At 47.1% G+C, this 24,338-nt stretch overlaps 9 protein-coding genes across 9 annotated transcripts; 8 read left to right on the top strand and 1 right to left on the bottom strand.

The window, feature by feature from the left end:
- Positions 1-223: 223 nt before the first annotated feature.
- FPOAC1_005794 (uncharacterized protein) lies at positions 224-2,725 on the top strand (the record flags this gene model as incomplete). The annotated part of the gene is made up of 1 exon (XM_044850307.1): positions 224-2,725. The coding sequence occupies one exon, from the start codon at positions 224-226 to the stop codon at positions 2,723-2,725; it is 2,502 nt and encodes an 833-aa protein (XP_044709017.1).
- A 528-nt stretch (positions 2,726-3,253) lies between these two features.
- Positions 3,254-4,330, top strand: FPOAC1_005793 (uncharacterized protein; the record flags this gene model as incomplete). Its single annotated transcript, XM_044850306.1, has 1 exon — positions 3,254-4,330. One exon carries the CDS (start codon positions 3,254-3,256, stop codon positions 4,328-4,330), a length of 1,077 nt encoding a protein of 358 aa, XP_044709016.1.
- A 1,708-nt stretch (positions 4,331-6,038) lies between these two features.
- On the top strand, positions 6,039-8,033 carry INDA1_1 (Amino-acid permease inda1; the record flags this gene model as incomplete). The annotated part of the gene is made up of 5 exons (XM_044850305.1): positions 6,039-6,271; positions 6,389-6,550; positions 6,602-6,755; positions 6,815-7,043; positions 7,099-8,033. The coding sequence occupies 5 exons, from the start codon at positions 6,039-6,041 to the stop codon at positions 8,031-8,033; spliced, it is 1,713 nt and encodes a 570-aa protein (XP_044709015.1).
- Positions 8,034-8,448: 415 nt separating this feature from the next.
- On the top strand, positions 8,449-9,427 carry FPOAC1_005791 (uncharacterized protein; the record flags this gene model as incomplete). The annotated part of the gene is made up of 4 exons (XM_044850304.1): positions 8,449-8,617; positions 8,663-8,896; positions 8,950-9,255; positions 9,306-9,427. The coding sequence occupies 4 exons, from the start codon at positions 8,449-8,451 to the stop codon at positions 9,425-9,427; spliced, it is 831 nt and encodes a 276-aa protein (XP_044709014.1).
- A 431-nt stretch (positions 9,428-9,858) lies between these two features.
- FPOAC1_005790 (uncharacterized protein) lies at positions 9,859-12,596 on the top strand (the record flags this gene model as incomplete). Its single annotated transcript, XM_044850303.1, has 5 exons — positions 9,859-9,993; positions 10,046-10,093; positions 10,145-11,111; positions 11,164-11,834; positions 11,895-12,596. 5 exons carry the CDS (start codon positions 9,859-9,861, stop codon positions 12,594-12,596), a joined length of 2,523 nt encoding a protein of 840 aa, XP_044709013.1.
- Positions 12,597-12,754: 158 nt separating this feature from the next.
- On the bottom strand, positions 12,755-14,167 carry FPOAC1_005789 (uncharacterized protein; the record flags this gene model as incomplete). The annotated part of the gene is made up of 5 exons (XM_044850302.1): positions 12,755-13,277; positions 13,331-13,710; positions 13,759-13,829; positions 13,877-13,933; positions 13,987-14,167. 5 exons carry the CDS (start codon positions 14,165-14,167, stop codon positions 12,755-12,757), a joined length of 1,212 nt encoding a protein of 403 aa, XP_044709012.1.
- A 2,017-nt stretch (positions 14,168-16,184) lies between these two features.
- FPOAC1_005788 (uncharacterized protein) lies at positions 16,185-17,100 on the top strand (the record flags this gene model as incomplete). The annotated part of the gene is made up of 3 exons (XM_044850301.1): positions 16,185-16,479; positions 16,532-16,823; positions 16,875-17,100. The coding sequence occupies 3 exons, from the start codon at positions 16,185-16,187 to the stop codon at positions 17,098-17,100; spliced, it is 813 nt and encodes a 270-aa protein (XP_044709011.1).
- Positions 17,101-17,686: 586 nt separating this feature from the next.
- Positions 17,687-19,903, top strand: FPOAC1_005787 (uncharacterized protein; the record flags this gene model as incomplete). Its single annotated transcript, XM_044850300.1, has 6 exons — positions 17,687-17,731; positions 17,788-18,408; positions 18,462-18,725; positions 18,944-19,286; positions 19,340-19,644; positions 19,694-19,903. 6 exons carry the CDS (start codon positions 17,687-17,689, stop codon positions 19,901-19,903), a joined length of 1,788 nt encoding a protein of 595 aa, XP_044709010.1.
- A 1,568-nt stretch (positions 19,904-21,471) lies between these two features.
- Positions 21,472-23,418, top strand: FPOAC1_005786 (uncharacterized protein; the record flags this gene model as incomplete). The annotated part of the gene is made up of 1 exon (XM_044850299.1): positions 21,472-23,418. The coding sequence occupies one exon, from the start codon at positions 21,472-21,474 to the stop codon at positions 23,416-23,418; it is 1,947 nt and encodes a 648-aa protein (XP_044709009.1).
- Positions 23,419-24,338: the final 920 nt, after the last annotated feature.

Raw genomic sequence — 24,338 nt, 5'->3', positions numbered from 1 at the left:
GGACGGAGATAGTTTGAGTTGATGATCGCGGTGCGACGACGGTGCGGAGGAGCAAGAGTGCGGAGTAGTGGACGGTTCATGGAAAAGATATAACGAGACTAGAACCTTTGCCAATAGAAGCCATTGTGTTTGAAACCCATCTCTCATCTCTCATCTCTATCTTCACTTGCTCGCCTCTATACTACTCTAATCTCCTTCAATTCAGAAAAGAGAAGAGACAAAAATGGCACCCTCACCGCGCGTTCTCATCATCGGCGCCGGAATCGTCGGCGTCAACGTTGCTGATGAGTTGGTCCAAAGAGGATGGACTGATATCACAGTCCTCGAGCAAGGACCTCTGGCTATGCCTGGTGGCTCAACATCTCACGCCCCAGGTCTGGTATTCCAGACAAACACATCAAAGACCCTCACAAAGATGGCCACTTACACAGTCGAGAAGCTCATGTCACTAGGCTCCTTCAACCAAGTTGGAGGTCTAGAGATTGCCACTACACCCGCAAGACTGGAGGAGCTCAAGAGAAAAAGAGGATATGCCTACTCTTGGGGCGTCGAGGCCAACCTCATCAGCCCCGAGAAGTGTCTTGAGATTTACCCCTTGTTGGATAAGTCCAAGGTGCTTGGTGGACTTCACATCCCTACCGATGGTCTAGCTCTCGCTCGTGATGCTCAAGCAAAGCTCATCGAGCGAACACGAGCAGCAGGTGTCAAGTATCACGAGTCAACATTGGTCACATCTATCGACCACCACGACGGCCATGTTTCTTCCGTCAACACAAAGAACGGCAGATTCGAAGCCGATATCGTCATCTCATGCGCTGGACTCTGGGGTGTCGAGGTTGGAGCCATGGTTGGACTCCCTATTCCCCTGACTCCTATGGCTCATCAATACGTCCACACAACATCCGTTCCTAGCCAGAAGGGCAAGAATGAGGAGCCCAATGGTGCTCAACTCCCTATTCTCCGACACCAAGATCAGGATCTTTACTACCGTGAGCACGGCGACCACTACGGTATTGGATACTACGGCCACCGTCCCATGCCAGTCGTTGCAGCCTCGCTGGGCGAGACACCCAAGGAAGTTGATTACAAGAATATGCCTTCCAGCTTGAAGTTTACTCCCAAGGATTTCGAGCCTGGCTGGAAGCTATCACAGGAGATTCTTCCTGCTCTCCGCGAGACAAAGGTTGACCACGGTTTCAACGGTATCATGTCCTTCACTCCCGATGGTGGCCCTCTTGTTGGTCAGGCCCCCAACTTCGATAACTTCTACGTCGCCGAGGCCGTCTGGGTGACACAGTCTGCTGGTGTTGGACGCGCCATGGCCGAGCTTCTTACTACTGGCCGCGCCGAGATTGATCTTTCCGAGTGTGAACTGTCTCGATTTGAGCAAGTTCAGCTCTCTCCCGCCTACGTAGTCGAGACTGGTTCCCAGCAGTTTGTCGAGGTCTACGACATTCTCCACCCTCTTCAACCCAAGGAGTCTCCCCGAAACCTCCGCGTCAGCCCATTCCACCAGCGTCACCAGCAGCTTGGCGCCTATTTCCTCGAGGCTGGTGGATGGGAACGCCCTCACTACTTTGAGTCCAACGAGAAGTTCCTCAAGGACCTTCCCGAGGCTTGGAAACCTGTTGAGAGAGATGCTTGGTCCTCCAGATTTTACTCGCCTGTGACCGCTGTCGAAGCCTGGAAGACACGAACTGGTGTCGCCCTATACGACCAGACTCCTATTCGACGACTTGAGATTGCTGGTCCTGGCGCTGCTGAGTTGCTGCAGCGCTTGACAACTGGTAACGTTGCCGGTGAGGTTGGCAAGGTCACATTCACACTTCTTCTTGACAACCACGGTGGTATCAGGAGTGACATCTTCGTCGCAAGATTGGGTGAGGACCTGTTCCACCTTGGTGTCAACGGCCCCGTCGATCTCCACTACTTCACTCGTGAGGCCAAGGCTCAAACCAAGGCCAGCTCTCACAGAGCCGTCCACGTCCGCGACATCACTGGTGGCCTCGCCAGCGTTGGTGTTTGGGGCCCCTTGGCTAATGACCTCATGAAGCTTGTCAGCAAGGATAACTTCTCCGACCGAGCCTTCCCTTACCTCACCACTAAGAAGGTTGAGATCGCTGGTATTCCCGCCATCGCCACTCGCTTCTCGTACATTGGCGAGGAAGGTTTCGAGATCTATACCACTGCTGACAATGGTCTCCGACTCTGGGATGCTTTATGGCAGGGTGGTCTCCCCTACGGAGTCATCGCCGCTGGTCGAAGCGCCTTCAATGCCCTTCGCATCGAGAAGGGCTTCCGATCATGGGGTTCTGACATGACCCAGGAGTATGACCCTTACGAGGCTGGTCTCGAGTTTGCTCTCCATCCCGGAAAGGACGGTTATGTTGGCTACAACGCTCTCAAGGGCCGATCCAGTGAGAAAGTGTCCCGGCGCATCCGTGGTCTCACTATCGATGATGGCAAGTCGGTCGTTCTCGGCAAGGAGCCTGTGTTCGTCAAGGGCCGTCCAGCCGGTTACGTGACCAGCGCAGCATTCGGATACAGCATTCGCAAGCCTATCGCATACGCGTATCTGCCCAAAGAGGTCCTCGAAGGTGATAAGGTTGAGATTGAGTACTTTGGCAAGCGCATCAAGGCTACTGTTACATCTCTTCCCTTTTACCAACCCGAGAAGAGCGCTTATGGACAGAACGCCCAGGCCAGTTTCTCTGCTCGCCTGTAGATTATGACTGTTTACGATTTTCCTTTTTATGTCTCTATATTCTTTGTTTTATTTGCGACTGGGAAGGATTCGGGTGATGCTGGGATTTCCTGAGGTACAAACAAGTCGCCATTGAGTTGGGAAAAGTCTTGTCTAGACAGGCAGCTCACATTGCATAACGAGCGATGATGTTTAATAGATGTTAATGAACCACATTTTACAATATCTTTTCTTTTCCCGATTAAATAAGTGACGTCCACATTGTTTTCTCAGAATATTTTCTAAGATGTTGGTTAAGCCTTCCAAGTATACAAGGATGTCAATCCTCACTGACATCTTGGAAGTTTGGTAGAACATGATAGGTGGAAACAACATCTTAAATAATGGATTTGTCACCTACAAGAGTACATAACGTTATTCCTAACGCTGATGAATAATATTGCGGTTGGTGTATAGACGATATGACTGATCCCCATCCATGTGTTTTAACATTTCCAGTAATATCCTGATCACCAACAAGACCAATATCTATACCTATTTTGAAGAAACATGAAAGGAGCCACCATGCGAGCTTTTGTGACAGACGGCAAAGGGAGCGGATCAATCCAAAACGTTCCTCGTCCAGTTCCAAGCAGTGGTGAGATCCTCGTCAAGGTGCACTATGTTGCCTTGAATCCTGGAGACTGGAAGCTGGTCGATGGTGACGTTTTAGATGGTCCTGCAGCACCCGGTCTCATAGCTGGTTGTGACTTCGCCGGGACAGTCGAAGAACCGAATGGTTCGAAATGGCAAAAAGGCCAACGAGTTGGAGGTTGGGTTCATGGTGCAACCTACAAGGGTGTTGGTTCTTTTGCTGAATTTATCAACATCGGAGCAACTCTTGTCTTTGCGATACCTGAAAATATTAGCTTGCAGCAGGGAGCGACTATCTCGCTTGCTTTCGCAACTGCTACGCAGGCAATGTTTCAACGCATGAGGCTTCCAGAGCCCTTCCAGCCCAAGGAAAACAAAGTCGACTTCCTTGTATACGGTGCTTCAACCAGCGTTGGTTTATATGCTGTTCAGCTTGGCAGACTCAGCGGTATTCGAGTTATTGCAATCGCCTCGGTCAAGAATCATGACCTTCTTAAGAGACTTGGGGCAGATATCGCTATCGACTACCATGAGGCAGACTGGGTCGACCGCGTCAGAGATATCACCAATGGCGAGTTGAAGTACGCTTTCGATACTATCGCAGATGAAATCTCTCAAGTAAAGATGGCAAATGCTCTTGGGAGAAGGGAAGGAGCTCATCTGGTGGCTCTATCTCCTGTCAACAAGTCTTCTATTGAGGCTATCAATCCATATGTTAAAGCGGAATCCATAATCGCCTTTACTGTTTTTGGGAGGGAACTCGGCGAGGACTATGCCATGTTCGACAACGTCGGGGCGGCAACACCAGACGACAGAGATACTTGGGAAAAGTATTTGCAGTTGGTCACCGATATGTTATGGACAGAAGACCTACAGCCAAACCCTGTTAGAGAGGTAGGAACTTTGGAAAATGTCACTGAGGCTTTTAGACTCAGTAAAGATGGGAAGTTGTCTGCTGAAAAGGCAGTTCTGAGAGTGGCAGGAGGAGAGTGAGGTACCTGGAGTGACTGGAATGATCCTTGGTATATCAAGTTAAGCATTAATTTAAGCTAAAATTGTTGACATGAATCGGCGATGGAATGAGTAAGATTAAGTCATGATGTCAATTCCGCGATCATGGAAAGTATAAAAGAAATGATAGTGCCATAACAGATAATCAATAAATCATCGCTTGACAAGGCTTTATCAGTTAGTGACTCATCTAGTGCGATCCAAGAATAACCTACGTCATGGCTCGCTTAGATATCTTGTCTGACCGTTGAGGGTTGTCAACTAATGCAAGCCAGGGAGATCAACAATGTTTGCTTGCGTCATTTTACCGTTCAAATGTCTCGTTGATGGTTGCGCGACGAAAGCAATGGCCTGATATAGACAGCAGAGCAGGCCTTTTGTCAAGCATCAGATACACTGGAGATTGCAGTGAAACTCGACTGATTTAGGGTAGTCTTGAGGTTCGGATAATGCTGACAGGTTGACTTTCAACAGCTTCCTAATTGATACAAAGGTGATACGCGTCTCATTGTCAGAGTCAATATACGTCACTTGTTCCCCGTCGCAATGCCAAGATGATAATCGCCGTGCCAAGCTGTCAACGTTGCCAAGAGATCAAATTGCGGCTCTAATTAATTTCTTGGAGATATTTGACAACGACCTCATCCAACTTGATCAGTTTCATTTCACCTAGACAAACATCTTCCCTATCAGTCAACATGATACGCACTGACTCGTGTCTTGACACCCAGATCAAACTCTATTGATGATTGCATTCCTCTCACAAAAAACAAGGCCATCGGTCCTACTGCACTCTTCCTGTACCACATCGTAACTGATCCCTTCCCGTATCAGAGCATCCCAGATAAAAGATCCTTCCGCTACATCCAATCACACTCATTGCTTCGGTCATTTTAAATGCTGTTAGTAGCATGATCGGCGGGTTTGATAAGACGGACCGGCTAGCTCGGCTCCGTGACGGGGGGAGCACCCAATGATCCAACCGATACGCCATTAAATCAAGAAACCAAGTTCAAGGATATTCTGGGGTAACTTGAATCTATGACAAATAGATTGCTCAAAAGATGCCACTTTACCCCAGATTACGGACGAGTTCAAATCCATCACTTTGTTATGCTGCTTGTGTAGATTGCAGTTTGTTTTCGTCGTACAGAGAAGAGAAGGAAATGTTTCAGTATAATTCTACTCTACTGCACTTGTTCCATAAGCCAAGTTGAATGTATGCCTTCGGAGCCGATTAAATGTCAAGAAACAAACTACAGACTAACTTGAATGTCCACTAGCTTTTGGTTCAGCTACAGCAATCAACGTTGATAAAGTATGCGGGCTGACAGCTCCTTTTTTGTTGCCCCGAATTTGCCCCAGCTGAGGGAAAAGGTGCCGCATTATCCGTGAGATTAGAGGTGGTCCGAAACCATCCCATCACCAAAACAATCCCTCATGTTACGTATCTCTAGCATCCCCTTTCCTTCAACCACCTTCCGCATTGTAATTAGATCACCCTGTAAGCATTCTATGTTGGTCACTTTCCATTTTCAGACAATTAGTTTAGTAGTTTTGTATCCGTGATTCATATATATACCTGCCGTGTGATCCGCGCTATCCATTTACTCTCAATATTCACCACTTCTGTATTGAATTGTCAGACAAACTTACATAATCTCTTGTCTGAAGGTCACTTCTCCTCACCATGGCTTCCGAAATTAACCCCAAATCAGAGGCCTTTGATGCCCATGATGCACCACGATATGACGAGAAGCAGGGCACAACAGAGCCTATTCAAACGCCAAAGCAATCATGGGCCTTACGCAATGGTCTCACTCTCGAATCCTTCAAGGCTCACGATGATTACGGCAAAGGTACCGTCGAGCTTTCGCGGGACATGAAGCCTCGTCATCTTAACATGATTGCTATTGGTGGCAGGTTAGTTCATTTCCTCCCTCACTTTCTGTCGTCATTGTGCAACACCGGCTTATTACCGCCCACCACACAATTACAGTGACGCATAAACCAGGACGTGATTTGCTAACAAGATTTCAGTATTGGTGCAGGCTTCTTTGTTGGTAGTGGCGGTGCGCTTCAGACTGGAGGCCCTGGCTCGTTGACCATTGGCTTTCTGATCATGGGTGTCATGATCTTCAATGTCGTTTACGCGCTTGGAGAACTCGCTGTCATGTACCCCGTCTCTGGTGGTTTCTATACGTTAGTACCAGCCCTAGTCTTTCCCGTTGAAAATACTAACGCCCTCATCAGCTATGCTAACCGATTCGTGGACCCTTCCTGGGGTTTTGCCATGGGTTGGAATTATGTCATGCAATGGGCTTTCGTTCTTCCTCTTGAACTAACAGTTTGTGGTACCGTCATCCAGTACTGGGCGCCAGACACCAGCGTCGCCATCTGGGTTAGCGTAAGTCAATATGAACCGTATCTGTGTTGAGGCCTGAAGCAGCAACTCACAAAATACAGGTTTTCCTTGCTGTCATCATTATTGTCAACATATTCGGAACTCTTGGATATGCCGAGGAGGAATTCTGGGCTGCTCTCCTTAAACTGTCCGCGACAGTTATCTTCATGATCGTCGCCGTTGTTCTCGTTTGTGGTGGAGGCCCATCAAACGGTATTTACGATGAATATTGGGGTGCACGTCTTTGGCATAATCCCGGTGCTTTCCAGCATGGTTTCAGAGGATTCTGCGGTATGCCGTCCATATCAAAATCTTGTCTTGCCGTTGATTTTCTAACATCGAGTAGGTGTCTTCGTTACTGCAGCTTTTTCCTTCAGTGGAACAGAACTCGTCGGTCTCGCTGCTGCTGAAGCCAAGAACCCAGCCAAGGCCCTTCCAGGCGCTATCAAGCAAGTCTTTTGGCGAATCACACTCTTCTACGTCGTTGGTCTTCTCCTCGTCGGCTTCCTTGTGTCTTCAACCGATAAGAGACTTCTCAACGCTGGAAACAACAATCCTAGTGCCTCTCCTTTCGTTATTGCTGCGTCTAACGCTGGACTAAAGGGATACGATTCCTTCATGAACGTTATTATCCTTGTCTCTGTCCTCTCTATCGGTGTTTCCTGTGTCTACGGCGGTAGCCGAACCTTGGTAGCCTTGTCGCAACAGGGTTACGCCCCTAAATTCTTCTCTTTCATCGACAAATCCGGACGACCTCTTCCCGCCGTTATCTCCATTATCGCAATTGGTGCCCTTGGTTACATCAGTGTCAACGGAGAAGGCACTACTGTTTTCATCTGGTTACAGGCGCTTTCAGGTTTGGCTGCTTTGTTTACCTGGGGTTCTATCTGCCTATGTCATATTCGCTTCCGATCCGCTTGGAAATATCATGGCCACACTCTTGATGAGATCCCCTTTAAGCATGTCTTTGGCGTCTGGGGATCGTGGATTGGTCTCTTCATCATTGTCATTGTTCTTATCGCGCAATTCTATACCGCCATGACTAACATTGATGGATCTCTTGGTACGGCAGAGGGCTTCTTCCAGTCCTACCTGGCTATGCCTGTGGTCATTCTATTCTATATAATCGGATACATCTGGAAGCGGGAGGGGTGGAGGAAGATCAGCGAGATTGACCTCGACACTGGTCGACGAGAGCATGATTGGGACACTATCAATGCTTACCGTGAGAAGCTTGCTAATGGTCCCGCATGGAAGCGTGTGTGGCATCATTTGTTCTAAATAGCATATATTCTAGCTGGTTATATACGGTACAGTTCATCTTGTTTACTATATGATACAGTTCTGAATCCACTTACAAAGAGCTATGTTCGATCTAATGTCATTAGATATCACGGTCGAAATAAGCATAAGACAAACCATAAAAGATGAATGCCTCCATAATAAGCTGACTGATAAGCACTAAACCAAGCTTCCTGCATTTGATATCCAACGGAGACTTTTATTAGAGCAATCGGGCACATTTCTCAACGCCGGACACATAAAGTATCTAAGAATAATGGACGCTACAGATACGATAATCTATCGTGGTGTATATACCACTTTCACATATAAATAGCCGAACCGCTCATATGTTATCGTTATTTTCATACCTCATCTGTCCTCACTCACAAACATCCCTCCCATTGTTTAAAAGATGTCATCTACTAGTGATTTCGAATATCCTTGGGAAATTAAAAGTGAGGTAGAACGACTTCAAAAACAATATGCTTGGGTTCAACGATGTATTGATAACAAGATTATCTTCGTACCTGTGCCATTAGACCAAGAAGGACTCAGAGTACTTGACGTTGGATGTGCTGATGGTAAGATATGAATGCCTTTCCATCTATACCTCACTAACCTTCCAGGAACCCTACTACGTGACTTGAAGAAGCAGGTATCTCCATCTGCCCGGCTAGTTGGAGTAGATGTTGTTGAGGCATTTCTTCCACCTTCTGAAGGAGGATTAAGATACGAAACTTATGATCTTTGTGAACCACCACGCCAAGAGTTCACTGGAGTCTTCGATGTCACACATGTCAGATTTGTCATTCCTGGTGCTGCCAAGGTGGGATATCAGAGGGCAGTTGAACACCTCGCCTGTAAGCCCTCTATTAGGAAGCTTGAGAATATGACTGACGGCGGAAACCCAAAGCCACACTTAAGCCAGGAGGATGGCTACAAGTTCATGAAATGGACTTCGATCTGCAAGATAGACCAAATATTAGTCCAGCCTTGAAGGAAGTCTGCGCTCTGTTTTTGGGCGTGTTCAAAGCTATGGGAATGGTGTCTGACCTTGCCCACAAACTCCCAACAGCCTTTGAGGCCGCAGGACTTAATCGCGTCACTGCAGAAACAGTTGAGCTGCCAATGGGTAAGCTTTTGGGTGATGATGAGGCTGCCGAAATGTCGCTTCAGCCTTTTCTTCTTACTATCCCTAGTTTGATACAGGGTGCAAAGGGTAAGAAGCCTTTTTTGTTAATTGAATTGCTACACTTCTAACATGATTAGGTCTGAGTGCTGACGTTCCCGAATCTGTGTTTGATGGTTTAGCGGCCAGGTTTGAGAAGGAAGTCAGGGAGCAAGGCGCAGTTTTCTTCACCAAGGTTATCACCGGACAGAAACCGGCATAGACAGAGGTGCCTGGTGGTTCCTGTAGATACTCTATATGTTAAAAACATTAGTACGTTTAGACATGGCCTGTTTGGAATCGATAGAACAAATCGGGTTGTAGTGGAGACATGGTTTGGGCTTACCCTCAAGATCAGTGAACCTTGCTGCTTTGTCATATTTCACGATGTCACTCAAACGAGGCGGAGTATCCGCACAAGTAAACTCAACCCCGAATCATTTCGATCATGGTAAATGCCAAGTTTGTCAGGTTGAGAGTCGCCCTGTCATCCCCGCAAACAACATGGGGAAACCCTCAGCGGCCCGAAATGCCGACGGCTAAAACAGCCAGGAACCGGTAAGCGAACCAGTTTTTGGGGTATTTTATATACCGCGTGAGTTTCAACAAGTAATCCTCAAAGTTCCTTATTCGGGAACAAAAATCTCAGAAACAATGGCCGATAAAGATTTCGTCGATGTGAAAGCTCTCTTGAGTCAACTGACTCTCGGTGAGAAGGTGGAACTCCTTGCTGGTCAAGGCTCGTTCCGCATGACTGGCCTTGAGCATCATGGCATTCCTGGTCTTATTGTAAGTCAAAGACTTGGAAATAATGGAAAGAAGGTCTATCTAACACAGACAGACTTCAGATGGACCCCATGGGATTCGAGGCCGACGATCATTCACACGTGTAAGTGGCCTGCATTGTTTACAAGAACACCTGATTGACGTCGACAACTAGATGCCAAGTCCCATGTTACCGTCTGCTACGGGAATGGGCGCAACCTTCAACACTGAACTCATTCACAAGATTGGTAGTCTCTTAGGCGAAGAAGCCAAGTACCGCGGCGTTCATGTACTGTTGGCGCCTACGCTTTGCCTACAGCGGTCGCCCTTGATTGGCCGTGGTTTCGAGGCATTTGGAGAGGACCCGTTTCTTAGTGGTACTCTGGGCGCGCACTACATCAATGGTGTTCAAGAACAAGGTGTTGGAACAAGTGTCAAGCACTATGCAGCCCACGATCAATCCGACAACAGTATTGAGGACAATGTCATCATGACGGAAAGAACTCTCAGAGAGGTACATATGCTACCATTCCAACTTGCACTTCGAGGTTCCGATCCTTGGACGATCATGACTTCATATAACAAGATCAACGGTGTTCACGTAAGCGAGGACCCTTTGTTGATGAAGGAGATTCTTCGCGAAGAGTGGGGATACAACGGTCTCGTTATGAGTGATTGGTTTGGCACTTACAGTACATCAGAAGCTATCAACGCCGGCTTGGATCTCGAGATGCCCGGACCAACAGACTGGAGAGGAAAGCGTCTCAGTATTGCCGTCAACTCCCGAAAGGTCTCCAAAGCAACAGTTGATCAGTCTGTCGAGAATGTCTTGAATCTCGTCAACAAAGTCAAGGCTGGAGAGGTTTCTGGAAAGCCACCTCAGTCTGACACTCCGGAGCAGCGAGTCTTGATTCGGCAGCTCGTTGCGGAATCAATCGTACTTCTGAAGAACGAAACGCAAAGATTGCCCATCAAGAATCCCGAGAAGCTTAAGTATGGACTTATTGGAGATCATGTCAAGAACCCTTCACTATGTGGGGGTGGAAGCGCTGAAGTTGAGCCTTATTATGGTATTACTCCATATGAAGCCATCAAGGAGGTAGTTGGGGAAGAGAACATGACTTACACCCCGGGATGTAACTGTAAGTCTGAAATTACTTTTAATCCTACGCTTACTTACTGATATCGACCCAGCATTCCGATTCAGTCCGCTCATCAAGGGTCATAGAACCCCAGATGGTAAGACTGAGGGTTGGCATGTTGAAATCTTTGGGGAGGACCCCGAGCAGAACAAGGACGCTGAGGCGATTGTCTCGACTATCGCAGAGAAGCAGCTGGTAGACGTGCCTGAAAGCTACCACTCAAGCATTCCCACCAAATACTATGTCAAGGCTCAAGCCAAGTACACTATCCAAGAATCTGGAAGACTCAAGTTCGGTTTCAGTACTTCTGGCAAGGGTAAACTGAAGATCAATGGAAAGGATATCATTGATCTATGGACGAGTCAGCCACCCAAAACGGATTCGACACCATGCTTCAACCGTCTTTCGATGGAGCGATTCTATGAAGGAGAGTTTCAGAAGGGCCAAGTTCTTGACCTTCAAGTTATCCAGGTCAATGAGAACTTGTCAGGTGGTGTTGGTACCGCACTAACACTTACTGGACGTGTCGGTATCTACGAGCTCTATGATGAGGATCAAGGAATCAAAGACGCTATCGAGCTGGCCAAGAACGTAGATGTCCCAATTGTCATCACGGGACTCTCATCGGACTTTGAATACGAAGGAAGCGACCGAAAGCACTTGAACTTGCCAGGACGGGTTGATGAATTGATTCGGGCTGTTCTGGGAGCCAATCCCAACGCTGTAAGATGACCACCCTTGACAACAAGACCAGCAGGACGTGAACATTAACACCTATTCTAGATCATTATTACCCAATCAGGACTCCCCATAGAGATGCCATGGGAGACGGAAGCTTCGACACTGTTACATGCTTGGTTTGGTGGCCAGGAATGCGGTCACGGAATGGCGGACGTTCTATTCGGCAAAGTCAACCCATCTGGACGGCTATCTTTAACATTCCCCAAGTCTATCAGGCATACTCCAGCTTACCTTACCTTTTCCAAGGCCGACTACGATATTGTGTACGGCGAGGGAGTCTTTATTGGACATCGATACTACGAAATGGTCGACCGAGAGCCTCTCTTCTACTTCGGCCACGGATTGTCATACACAAAATTCGTTTACTCCAATCTCACAGTCCCTAAGGAATTCGAGTCCTCTGTTGACCACGAAATGCGAGTCAGTGTCAATATTAAAAACCAAGGACCATTTTCTGGAGCTGAGGTTGTACAGCTGTACATCCACCATGATAACCCTTCCCTTCAGCGACCTATTAGGGAGTTAAAGGCGTTCAACAAAGCATATCTGGATGTAGATGAAACAAAGACCGTTGATCTGGTGTTAGACAAGTATTCTTTGTCCTTCTGGTGTCAGGAAGCATCCAAATGGAAGGCTGAGGCTGGAACCTACACAGTTATCCTTGCTTCAAGCTCGAATCCCAAGGACGAGATTGCGCGAGAAAGCTTTGTGCTTCCAGAGACCTTCTTTTGGAAGGGTCTGTAAGCTGGTAAAATATTCTTAGTTAAAATGAAAGACATGACCATGAGATGTTTACTGCACATTGGACATGCAAAGTAGAACTATCCCGTGACCAATGTTACTTTTTATTTGGAGAATATTTGGTCAAGATCTATTCTAGTCTATATGTAGAGAATGTAACTTTATCTGGGACTGTACAACACCTCCGTGGTCGAAACTATCTCAATGCCATCTGATTTCCCATTTCTCTGAAACCTTGAGCTGCTTCTTCCCACTCCATTGCTCTCACCAGTCGCAGAAACCAAGACCTTGTGGTTACCGTTGCTATTGTCGAAACTGCTCTTGGGCTTTGGCCACAGCTTGGTTTCATCATCGTCCATGACCTTTCGCCCCGACTCAGAGTCATCTCCTGATTGAAGCTCAATTGCATCCGCCTGCTTGCGACTGAGCTGCCTTCTACTATTAACTATCGCATGAGATCCACCTGTTGCACCCGATGGACCGTAGCTGGCGCCGTGACTGCTGAACAGAGCTGGTATAATGCGCTTGAAGAATGGCTTGAGAGAACTGGCGGAGGCACAGATGACACAGCCCGTTAATTCCGCATACATCCAGCACAACTCGTATGCTAGGCCCCAGGTATAGTTCGGGCTGCTGAATAGTTTGACAGTGAGAACACAGTTGTATATGGCAACAATAATAACACTGGACAAATCATTAGCATCCGTAGAATTCTTTGTACAGGGGGAGGTACTCACAAGCCGCCAGTAGTGAAAAGAAAAAGCAATGACATCTTTTGTCGTCGGGGAATCTGGAGTGGGATGACAATTTGTAAAGGGAGAAGCAGAATGACCAGATCCATAACGACGTTGGCCACTGAAGCTGCCAAGAAAAAGCCAAACTTGTCGATGCACTTTCCTGTGGCCTGTGCAGCAAGATCCCAAGACGCCTTGATGGGTTGACAACCGAAAAGACTGATCATGGCGTAGATTAGGGCGTATAGTCCAAAAAGGGTAATCAATACGTATACGACGATTCGGAAGTTCCGTTCGGGTGAGAGGCGAAGGTAGAAGAATAGAAGGGAAATTTTGGCGAGGTCAGACGAGAGCATGTAGAAGATGTTGACTAGGACAGTCCACTAGAGATGGTTAGTCGTGGTCAAGGTACTCAATAGACAAGATCATACCTTGAGCAACGTCTCGTACTGAGATTGCTTGACTTGCCAAAAGTTGGTAGCACAACCACCTTGAGCAACCACTAGTCGGGTAAGTATGCAAAATATCAATGAGGGTTGGTTGACTTACTGCCCATTGTGCAGGCATAGAAAGCCCAGCATGCCACCAACGAAGCACCAGTGAGAACTAATAACCATCATCAGCCCTGAGAAGATACATGACAAAAGAGGGGAACTCACGGTCGTCGAGACGAAGTGCATTCTTCTGCAGACGTACTCTGGTCAATATTCTTAGACCGTAAACGACCGTAGCCAACGTGAATAGACAAGCTCCCAGAATAATCTGCGTTGGAGCACTGCTTCCAGCATCCCACCTGTCCTGATCCCGCGGCGGGTCCATCATGTACGGGTCGACTTCCATGGTGCTGACACTCAGGCAGGGCCGAGTCAAAATCGAAGTGTATTATGAGTGTTTGTGTTTGAGGCGGAGAAGAAAAGACGAGCAGGTTCAAGTTCAATTTACGAATCGACCGAAAGATCGACCAGCTCTCTTTCTACTCCATCGGAAGAGCGCTACTAATTATCCTGCGGGAAGAGATGGGAGATCTGCACTTTAATTCCTTATTTGCTTCTGGAGAAAAAGAAAGAAGCATGTCAGGAGCTTTGCATACGTTTGATTCTGCATTGACTCCACTTCACTTCAGGTCCTCAAGGATTGTCTTCCCTTGGGCAATATCGTCCTGGGGACTTGGAAGAGAGATTGGAAGGGTTCCATGTCCTGGTGCTGATTTCAGCCAAGATCTACTAATGAAATGCTCCGCTGTGAGACGGTTAGAGAATGAGACAAGAAAATTCTTTCTTTTCCAGCAGCTTGTTGGTCTTACAGTCCAACTGAACCTTGCCGTTACTGCAGAATTCCTTTTTCTGGCCCAAGGTTCTCCAGTGCTCCTCTCTAATTCCATCGTATATCGGATTATCCAGTCGAAAAGCTGAGCAGGTTGCAACGTTCCACAGAGTTGCAGCTCAACATCGTGTCAAGACCAATCAGCCTTTTGATATTCCTTCGTCCTGGTTCATGCTCCACACTCCGAGCCGATTGCCTGACCTTCCACGCTGGGAACATAAACGCAAACTTGGGTGGCCTGTTTTCAAGGGCAAGCCAAGATCAGAGGATCTCCAACCTGGCCTTAAAACAATACAGCTCTAGGTTGTTACCGACTTTCGGAAATAATATCCAACAGTCTGGTCGATCTATTCCCTAGGGTGGATCTCGTCCGTGATTGTAGAATGAGACTTGCTTCAGGTACGCACAAGGGCTGTTGTTCATCCGGAGGATTCTGTCTTGTGGTTCTTAGGACAGCGTCGTCATCCTTTATGATCAGAAACAGTCATGATAATCCTCAACATTTCTTTTCGGTTCTCCATCAATGCCTTTCCAACGTCAATTCCTGTTTGATCATTTTCAGCTCATGCATTCTTTTTGTCTCTGTTGGCGATGTATCATTTTCTTTCCTTTTTTGCAACCGTTTGGCACAAGGTCTACTTCTTGTTCTTGCATATCATTTGTTCGGCTATTCGGATTCCTCTTCCCTCACCCAGATATAAGTGGATATGCAGAAGAAAGGGCCTCTCGGCAGGAGAATAGGATTAACATCCTTGTCAAGAGGTCCACAGAAAATCTATTCATGATCCATTCATGGACTCTCGTCTGATGATAAAGCTCAGGCGATCACGAACGGGCTCGCCCGAATTCAAGCCCGACCGTTTCCATCTGTAATATACGCTAACAGGCGGTTACAACAAAAGCAAAGTCCAACGTGTTTCCTCTCTGCCGTCGTCTTGGAAAACGTAATCTCTCACTTGAAGAACTAACTGGCCTGGTCAATATTTGTTTCGTCTTATGCAAGGCCCGCAACGAATAGACAACAGGTACTGGTCAAGTTCCCAAGTCCTTGTCGCCCCCTGCAGTGCTTCCTCCACCACGAAATGCAACTCTACTGTTTTCCGGGTAAGGATCTTCTGACCCGACACCAAGGAAAGATCCCCCCTTTTGCAACCCGCTGCAGATTTTCCAAGCGAGCTTCATAGCCGACGAGGATCTTTTCCATCCTCCCGGAAGCGATATCCCCTCGAGGAAAGACACATCGCGGCGATTCAATCATTTCCCTCATGACAAGAGCGTTGAGTCAAGATGACCAGGATAACAATCTCATTCTGTCTCCATACCAAGATATTAGCAGTGGCTAGGCTTCCCATATTGTAACATTCTCCCATGCTTGTTCTAATCCGTATTGTCAATTACCCACCGAGCCAACAACGTTTTACTTGTTGGAAAACGCGGGCTCTCCTATATAATCTAGCATTGGGCAGTATCATTTGTAACTCATCTTCTACGTGTAGTATTCTTCATAGCAATTTTACCCTTCTACTTTTTAAAAATGGCAAACCCATACCCTTTCCAAGACAAGGTCATTGTCGTCTCCGGTGCCAGCCGGGGAACTGGCTTGTCGCTTTCCCGATACCTTCTTACCCGTGGCGCCAAAGTGTCCATGGCAGCAACTTCCAAGGAGAACCTGGAGAAGGCCATTGCTGGTATCGAGCAGGATATTCCTGATGTCAAGGATCGCGTTATTTATTTTCCCACTGATGTTACCAAGCCTGAGGATGTCAAGGCTTGGATTGAGGGCACAGTTGCCAAATGGGGAGAGTTAGATGGTGCTGCCAATGTAGCAGGTAATACTTCCCATTCGATACATGGCGATTTAGGTTCTGACATTCCATACAGCCAAGATGAACAAGAGTATCCATCCCATTGAGGATCTTGACCTTGAGGAGTTGAGGCAGATGCTTGACGTCAACGTCATCGGCACCTTTAACTGCATCAAATACGAAATGAAAAACATGAAGCCTGGAGGCAGCATTGTCAACTGCGGTAGCCAGCAGGTCAAGTACGCTTCAGGTAACATGGGAGCATACGCCGCTTCAAAGAATGCTATCCGCGGCTTGAGTCAAAGTGCTGCGTATGAAGGTGGTGCAAAGTACCCCAAGAACCCTATAAGAGTCAATCTTCTATGCCCGTAAGTCAAACTGTACTGGATCTGTAGGCTTTGTTTATTAACATTGTTCAGTGGATGCATCGATACAGACATGATCAAGCAGCCTCTACACTTGCCCAATGGTACGACCTGGACCATGACAGAAGATGACAACTTGACATCAATCATCAAGCGTTACTCCAAACCTGAAGAGGTCGCGGCTTCAATTGCGTTTTTGTTGGGAGATGAGAGCAAGTTCATGACCAAACAGGAGATTTATGTAGATGGTGGTTGGATGGAAGCTAATTATGTTGCATAAGAGTCTGCATAAGATTAGCATAGAGAGATTATAATTGTGCAATCCCTATTATCGATAAGAACTCTCAAATAAGCCTAGCGTAGAATAATCATAAGGATATAGGGTAAATCTCGTCACATTTGAACAGAATAGATTTATGAGCATCAGTGATTGATGTTCTTGATGATTTGTAATAAGACTATCATCTCATGGGGACTAGAAGGCCATTTTAATATATTTACCTCTATGAATTAATTAGATCAGCTTTGTAATGATCTCTTTTTACACCACAACAAATACTGTCCTATTCACTACATTTTGCACTTACTTAAAAAGGAAACTGCACTTCTTGGCCATAATCACCCACATCTTCAGATGGGATATTATCTGGTCACAACACGTTACTACTGAGCAGAATGTCACTTGTTAATCTACATCTGGAAACAGCACATCTTGGCAGATTAGATATCATTCACACGATTGCTAAGCAATGGGCTCTTGTGGTGATATATAAGAGACGATCAGGTCAATGTTATCGTCGTCTGTCTTCTCATCTATTCTTAAATCATCCCTTCTTATATTTACGAACAAAAAATCACGATCCATCATGGGAAACAATGCAGGCATCAAATTAATTCTCGGGGCCGCCCCAGTGAGAAATGCCAACTTCCCCCCAGCCTTCCCCGATCTAACATGAAACTCCCACAGATTGGTGACAGCTCCGTCGATCCCATGGCGCGATTCTCTACTCCGAATGAAGTCAATGCTTTTCTTGACGTCTTTTCCAAGCATGGCCATGAACAAATTGACACTGCCGCTGTTTACTCCCCAGGCGCCCCGTACACGTCTGAGCCTAGAATTGGTGCTGTCTCTGCAGGCCATCGATTCCGTATCGATACCAAAGCCGACTGGTTCGAAGGCCACACCAAGGAAAGTGTCTTGCGTGATATTGAAAACTCGTTGAGAAACCTGAAAATCGATCAGATAAATATTTATTATCTTCAACTACCCGAACGCGTGCATCCACTCGAGCCAGTTCTTGAGGTTCTTGATCAGGCTTACCGCGATGGCAAGATCAAGGCTTGGGGCATCTCAAACTATCGAGCAGATGAGGTTCAGAAAACCATTGATGTCTGTGAGAAGCTGGGGTTTGTCAAGCCAAGCGTTTACCAGGGCCATTACAACCCAATCGTTCGTGGTGGAGAGAAAGACTTATTCCCTCTCCTACGCAAACATGGCATGGCGTTTTACGCGTATAGCCCAGGCGCAGGTGGCTTTTTCGCCCAGAAGCACAAAAGTCCCGAGTCAATGTCGCGATTTTCAGGATCAGTGAGTGGAATGACGCGCTTGAAAAGACCAAGACTGACCAATTGATGCAACAGACGAAAGTTGGGAGCATGTATGTTGCCATGTACGTCAAACAGCCTATTGAAGCCGCTGTGGATAAAGCGCTTCAGGTAGCGGCTAGGTACGGTATTGGAGGCCATGCTGCCGCACTCCGATGGACAGCTCATAATAGCATTTTGAACCAAAATCACGGAGATGGCGTCATCATCGGCGCGTCAAGCTTGGAGCAGCTGGAAAGTAACCTCCAGGTGATCGAACAGGGCCCATTGCCTGAGGAGGTTGCCACAGCCATTGATCAGGTATACGAAGAGGTTGGGGATGAGATCAAATACCATTTGTAAAGGTATCTGGGTATCCAATCACGAAAGTGTAAATAGTACCTAGGGGTAGACTAGTCTCAATATAGTAGGAGCACTTCTTGGCCATGCAAGAATTAGCAGATGAGGACGCTGACAAATTGGACTGAAAGATGAACCTTATTTTCTTGTGTCTTTGAAGAATAAATACAACTTTGCAGTCTATCAAGATATCTGATTACACAGGCACAACTATGAATTTTATTATAGTATCCAATCCAGGTCAACGAGCCTCTGCCAAGACGACCCGGCGAGTTCACTCTCATGCTGCTCGCATCGCTCATGCAAAAACTCGGAGAAGGGATGTGGCAGAATACAATAGTATCAAGACGGGACGCAAAAAAGATGATATTCGCGGTGTGTCTACGCCAAAGTACACCAAAGAACAATCAGAACAATCATCAATTGCAGTCCCACGTATTCTTTCCGGTGATTTCCAATCTGATGGGATTTGCCGTTTTCGGCAGCATCTCTCATCCATGGAACACTTTGTCTTTAATCACTGTAAGTCAAGGGTAGATGTTCGATATCAATAACGAGACTCAATCATGTTGCAGACATACAAACGGTTCTACCCGCACAAATATCTTACTGTCCTGTAGTAATGGGCTTGAAAGAGAAGGTCATGGATATAAGAAGTCACTGGATGTCTTTTGTTGCCAGTGATCCCATAATTCTCCGAGGATTTCTGCTTGCCGCATGCCGCCATCTATCTTTGGTCGAGCTGCAAGATAACTTTGCTGATATGGCTATACGGTACAAGCTATGTTATCTACGAGGAGTGCAGGAATCCATGTTTATCAATGAATCATCTTCGCGACGCGAAGCTGTGTCGATGACCATCGTGCTGTCTTTCGACGAGGTGAGTGGACTTTCTCTTTGACAGACACACGAGATACTCATTCATACAGGTCATGTGCGGTAACCATTCAATGGCTGCGAAACACGTATTAGGAGCTATCAGCATGATCGATGCCGCCGGAGGTATCGAGGCTCTAGAATTGAACAATGTGGTCCGATACATTCTCTGTAGTCTCCTTTACGGGAAGAGACTGGTGGATCGCAATAGGGAATTGTTTCTAATGACAGAGTCTTTGACACCCGACTCCATATGGCCATAATTGCCACAAAGCATCTAATCCCAACACATGATCAGCGATTAAACCCCTTGGAATACATTTGGATTGAAAACCTGTGATTACCCAAGTTCAGGGTAATGCCATTGTATCACGAACGGTTTAGCTTTGTAAATCGGTGCACATTACACTCAATAGCATTAGTGACGGCGAGACGTGTTATCTAACCGCAATTTGGATTGGTATGTAAAGCGCTAAGCGAATAAGGTACTCAAGGTTAAAAAAATGCATACTTGTTTATTTGGCGGCGGTGAAACATTTCCAGGGATCGTGTCAGACCCTCTGAAATGATTCTTGCGCCACAAATCACCGCGCGATGTCCCGTCCAAGAGGAGGACCGAAAGTCCGAAAAAGAGTGCATTCTTTAATCAATGTGAGTAGATTCAGTATTGATTTTGAGTGAATCGTCTCACAATAATTTGATTGTTGTGCCCTTGACCTCAGCCAGCCGACTCGAAGAAGCAGACAAGCTTTGCCCAGGCGGCAGCAATGTACTGTTCAAAGACAGGCTGACAGCATCACAAGTCTCAGTATGATCTAGCGGTAAGTCTTTTAGGATAAGATGGCTGGATCACATAATACATATCGTCTTATCGAACTTTTGTTCAGTCTCAAAGGGATGCATGTTTCTTCATCCCAAGGTCTGGCCAAGGTTATACGCTAGATAAGTTCAACTTGCAAGCCGAAAAGTCTGGGCATCGGCCTTCGGCAAGAGCGTCCTTCCACTTGAGGCATGAAGTTAAATCGCTTTATGGACTCCAATTGGGTAGTTCTTGAGGGTGAATTGAGGTTAAAGCGAGGTTCCGAGACAATGTCTCATTCTCCCTTCAGCTGTAAGAATGACAGTAAACCTTGTGACTGTGGCGGTGAAAACCCTTCTCAAAGCAATTTCGACCGTTGAAAGCCAAGAAAAAGTGTCTACGGAATTTTAGTGTGAATAAATCTGTTGATTCAGGCCATTCCATATCACACCAAGTACATATTTGGTCTGCCAAGCCGGCGACCATAGAATTATCCGTCTTTAATTCCCCATCAATCTTAACACATTCTTGACACATATACGAGGTTAGAGGAAGCCAGCGCATCTGACATTGAATGCTAAAATATGCATAACTGAAACATAATCGAGGGGCATGTCTCTCTGCAGTGGTAAACCCCTCTCCCAAGTTGACCGCCTCCCTGGAAGCAGCACTCTACAGAGAGAGTACAGACTAACACTTTGATCCGGGGAAATGTCAAATTTCCCCAATTCCAAAGCTCCCTTCCCCGGATTCCAGAACTAGTCTACATCGTCTGGAGAGGCGAGGAAGGGACCAGAGTTAACATCTGAATACAGGTTCAAAGGGGTCCTTGAGTTGGGCAAATCGAGTATAAGAAGGCCCTCAACTTCCCTCCAAATTAGTTCTTCAGCACAACCAGCATCACTCTTTTACAGCTCGGTTGCGACTGCCACTCTTTACTAACCCACTCGACATTCACTCTTTTCTGCAATTTGTTTTTTTACCCAACTTAATACACTCTCTTTTCCCTGATCCGAATCTCAGTCTTCCAAGATGAGATACTCCCACACTCTGTCCGGTCTTTTGACCGTGGCCATGAGTGCCACTGGCCTCGCCCAGTTGACTTTGACTCCCGTTCCTACTTCTGATTTCACGACTACCACTGGCGGCATGAACGTGCCCACCTCAGTTACCAGTGCCTTGCCCGATACCGTCATTGACACCACCACCTCGACTGGTACAATGACCACCATGGTCAAGCCCACCAAGAGTGCCAGCCCTGAGGTCTGCTGCTACGAGTGTACCACCGTCTACGACGAGTGTTGTGCCATTCCCGGTGCTGACATCGCCGTCTGCAAGAAGGCTTACACTGTCTGCCTGGGTTACAACCCATGGGACATCGTTCCCTACGTCAAGCCCTCGGTCTGCAAGTATGAGCCTTACCCTCCCAAGCACGACGATGGCAAGTGCGTTTGCGGCACTGGAAGCTGCTTCACCCCTGACGTCTGCGCCTACGAATGTACCACCGTTTACGACCAGTGCTGTGCCGTTCCTGGCGCTGATATCGCTATCTGCAAGGAGAAGTACACTGTCTGCCTCGGTTACAACCCATGGGATATTGTCCCTTACACCAAGCCCTCTGTTTGCAAGCACGAGAAGCAGTACTACATTGACTACGAGTCCAAGTATGACGAGCACTACTTCTACGAGAAGTACAGCTCTTACTACGAGTCTGGTCACTACTCTTCTTCTTCTTACTCCACCTCTTCCTACCACGAGGGTTACTACACTGCTGAATACTGCTGCCTCGAGTGCACTACCATCTACGATGAGTGCTGTGCCATCCCCGGTGCCGATATCGCTATCTGCAAGGAGAAGTACACTGTCTGCCTTGGCTACAGCCCCTTCGACGTTGTCCCTTACGTCAAGCCCTCTGTCTGCAAGCACGAAGAGTCTTACTACAAGGAGTACGAGACCAGCCACGGAAAGGACTACTACAACTCCAAGTACGACAACTACGGCCACAAGGAGGTTGAGGTTACTGTTGAGGAGTGCTGTGTTGAGTGCACTACTATCTACGACGAGTGCTGCCTGAAGGGTGACATTGAGGTCTGCAAGAAGGAGTACACTGTCTGCCTCGGATACAACCCCTTCGACGTTGTCCCCTATGTCAAGCCTACTGTCTGCAAGTACGACTCTGGTTACAAGTCCAAGGGTGACTACTCCAAGAACAACTCTGGTCACAAGGAGATTGAGGTTACCGTCGAGGAGTGCTGCGTCGAGTGCACTACTATCTACGATGAGTGCTGCCTTAAGGGTGACATTGAGGTCTGCAAGAAGGAGTACACTGTCTGCCTCGGATACAACCCCTTCGACGTTGTCCCCTATGTCAAGCCTACTGTCTGCAAGTACGAGAACTCTGGCTCCAAGACCAAGGGTGACACTGGCTACAAAGGTTCCAAGTCTGGCTCTGAGGAGGAGTGCTGTGTTCAGTGCACCACTGTCTACGATGAGTGCTGCTCCATTGACGGCCACGACATTGAGACCTGCAAGAGCGAGTACACCGTCTGCCTTGGTTACAGCCCCTTCGATGTTACCCCCTACGTCAAGCCCACTGTTTGCAAGCACGGAGACAACACTGGCTCCAAGTCTAAGGGCGACACTGGCTACAACGGCAAGGGTGATAACTCTGGCTCCAAGTCCAAGGGTGACACTGGCTACAACGGTTCCAAGTCTGGCTCCGACGAGGAGTGCTGTGTTGAGTGCACTACTGTCTACAAGGCCTGCTGCGATGCTTCCGGTGCCATTATCGAGACCTGCAAGGAGGCTTACACCGTCTGCCTTGGATACAGCCCCTTTGACGTTGTCCCCTTCGTCGAGCCTACTGTGTGCAAGCACGGAAAGCCTTCCAACGACGATGTTGTCATTGTCTCTGGCGGTGACCGTGTCCGCCCCGTTCTGGCTCTCATTGCCGTCGGTGCCTTCGCTCTCCTCTGTTAGTATTCCCCCCACCCCCAACTCCAGTATCAACTCAGACTAACGCCTTGCTAGAAATGCATCGTGCCTGACCGAGTGCGCGCACACTTTTCGCTTCGAAGTTCTATTTCCACTCCGTTGCCATTGGGGCTCCTGCGACTTCACTTCTTACTTTCTTAGTGGGCAGCCTGTTCTGTGCAGTGGATGTTTACCTTATTATCTTTCATGATCTTATGTATTATGGGTGCCTTTGTTGAATATGTCGGCCTAAAATAGTTTACGATAGACACGTATGTAATATCGACGACTGGATGGAGATTCTCTGATTGGCGGTTCTTGGGCTTTGGGGAACGAGTTGTATTCCATAGTCTTTAGACTCTGTGTTCAGAGGTTAATTTACTTCTCTATCAACTACTCTATCTTGCTTGAATGATCAGTCGACTGACGTACTTGTTCTGTTCATTTCCTTTTACTTTTATCTAGTCTCTTCCACCCCAATCCCAACCCCTGCTCCAATGTAACTGTAACGCGTAAGAAAGTCAATTTCACACTTTGAGCACGATGCATCTGACCACAAACTACAGTGTAACGCTAATGAGTTAGTGGAAAAACTGCACATTGGGGGACCGCCAAAACTTTTATACCCCGGATTTACTCGAGTGCATGTGGAAAACATTAATCCACCAAGTAAATCCCTTAGTTTATGATCCAAACGTAACTATAAATCGATCGATATAGCCCTACTATGCTTATTTGAGTCAAATCCTATGGGGAAACGGCAGTGGGCTTGAAACGGCTGAAACCAACTGCGGAGGTTTACACTCCGGGGAACACAGACTAACCCCCAGATTGAGGTAACACTGATCCTGGACAAAATGGCCTCGTATTTTCATGAATGCTTTTTCTCCACCAATCATTTAAAATGACTACCACACTGCGTTTAA

This window comes from Fusarium poae, chromosome 2 (genome assembly GCF_019609905.1).
Source record: "Fusarium poae strain DAOMC 252244 chromosome 2, whole genome shotgun sequence".
Classification (NCBI taxonomy): domain Eukaryota; kingdom Fungi; phylum Ascomycota; class Sordariomycetes; order Hypocreales; family Nectriaceae; genus Fusarium; species Fusarium poae.
This window is presented reverse-complemented; position numbering and strand designations above follow the sequence as displayed.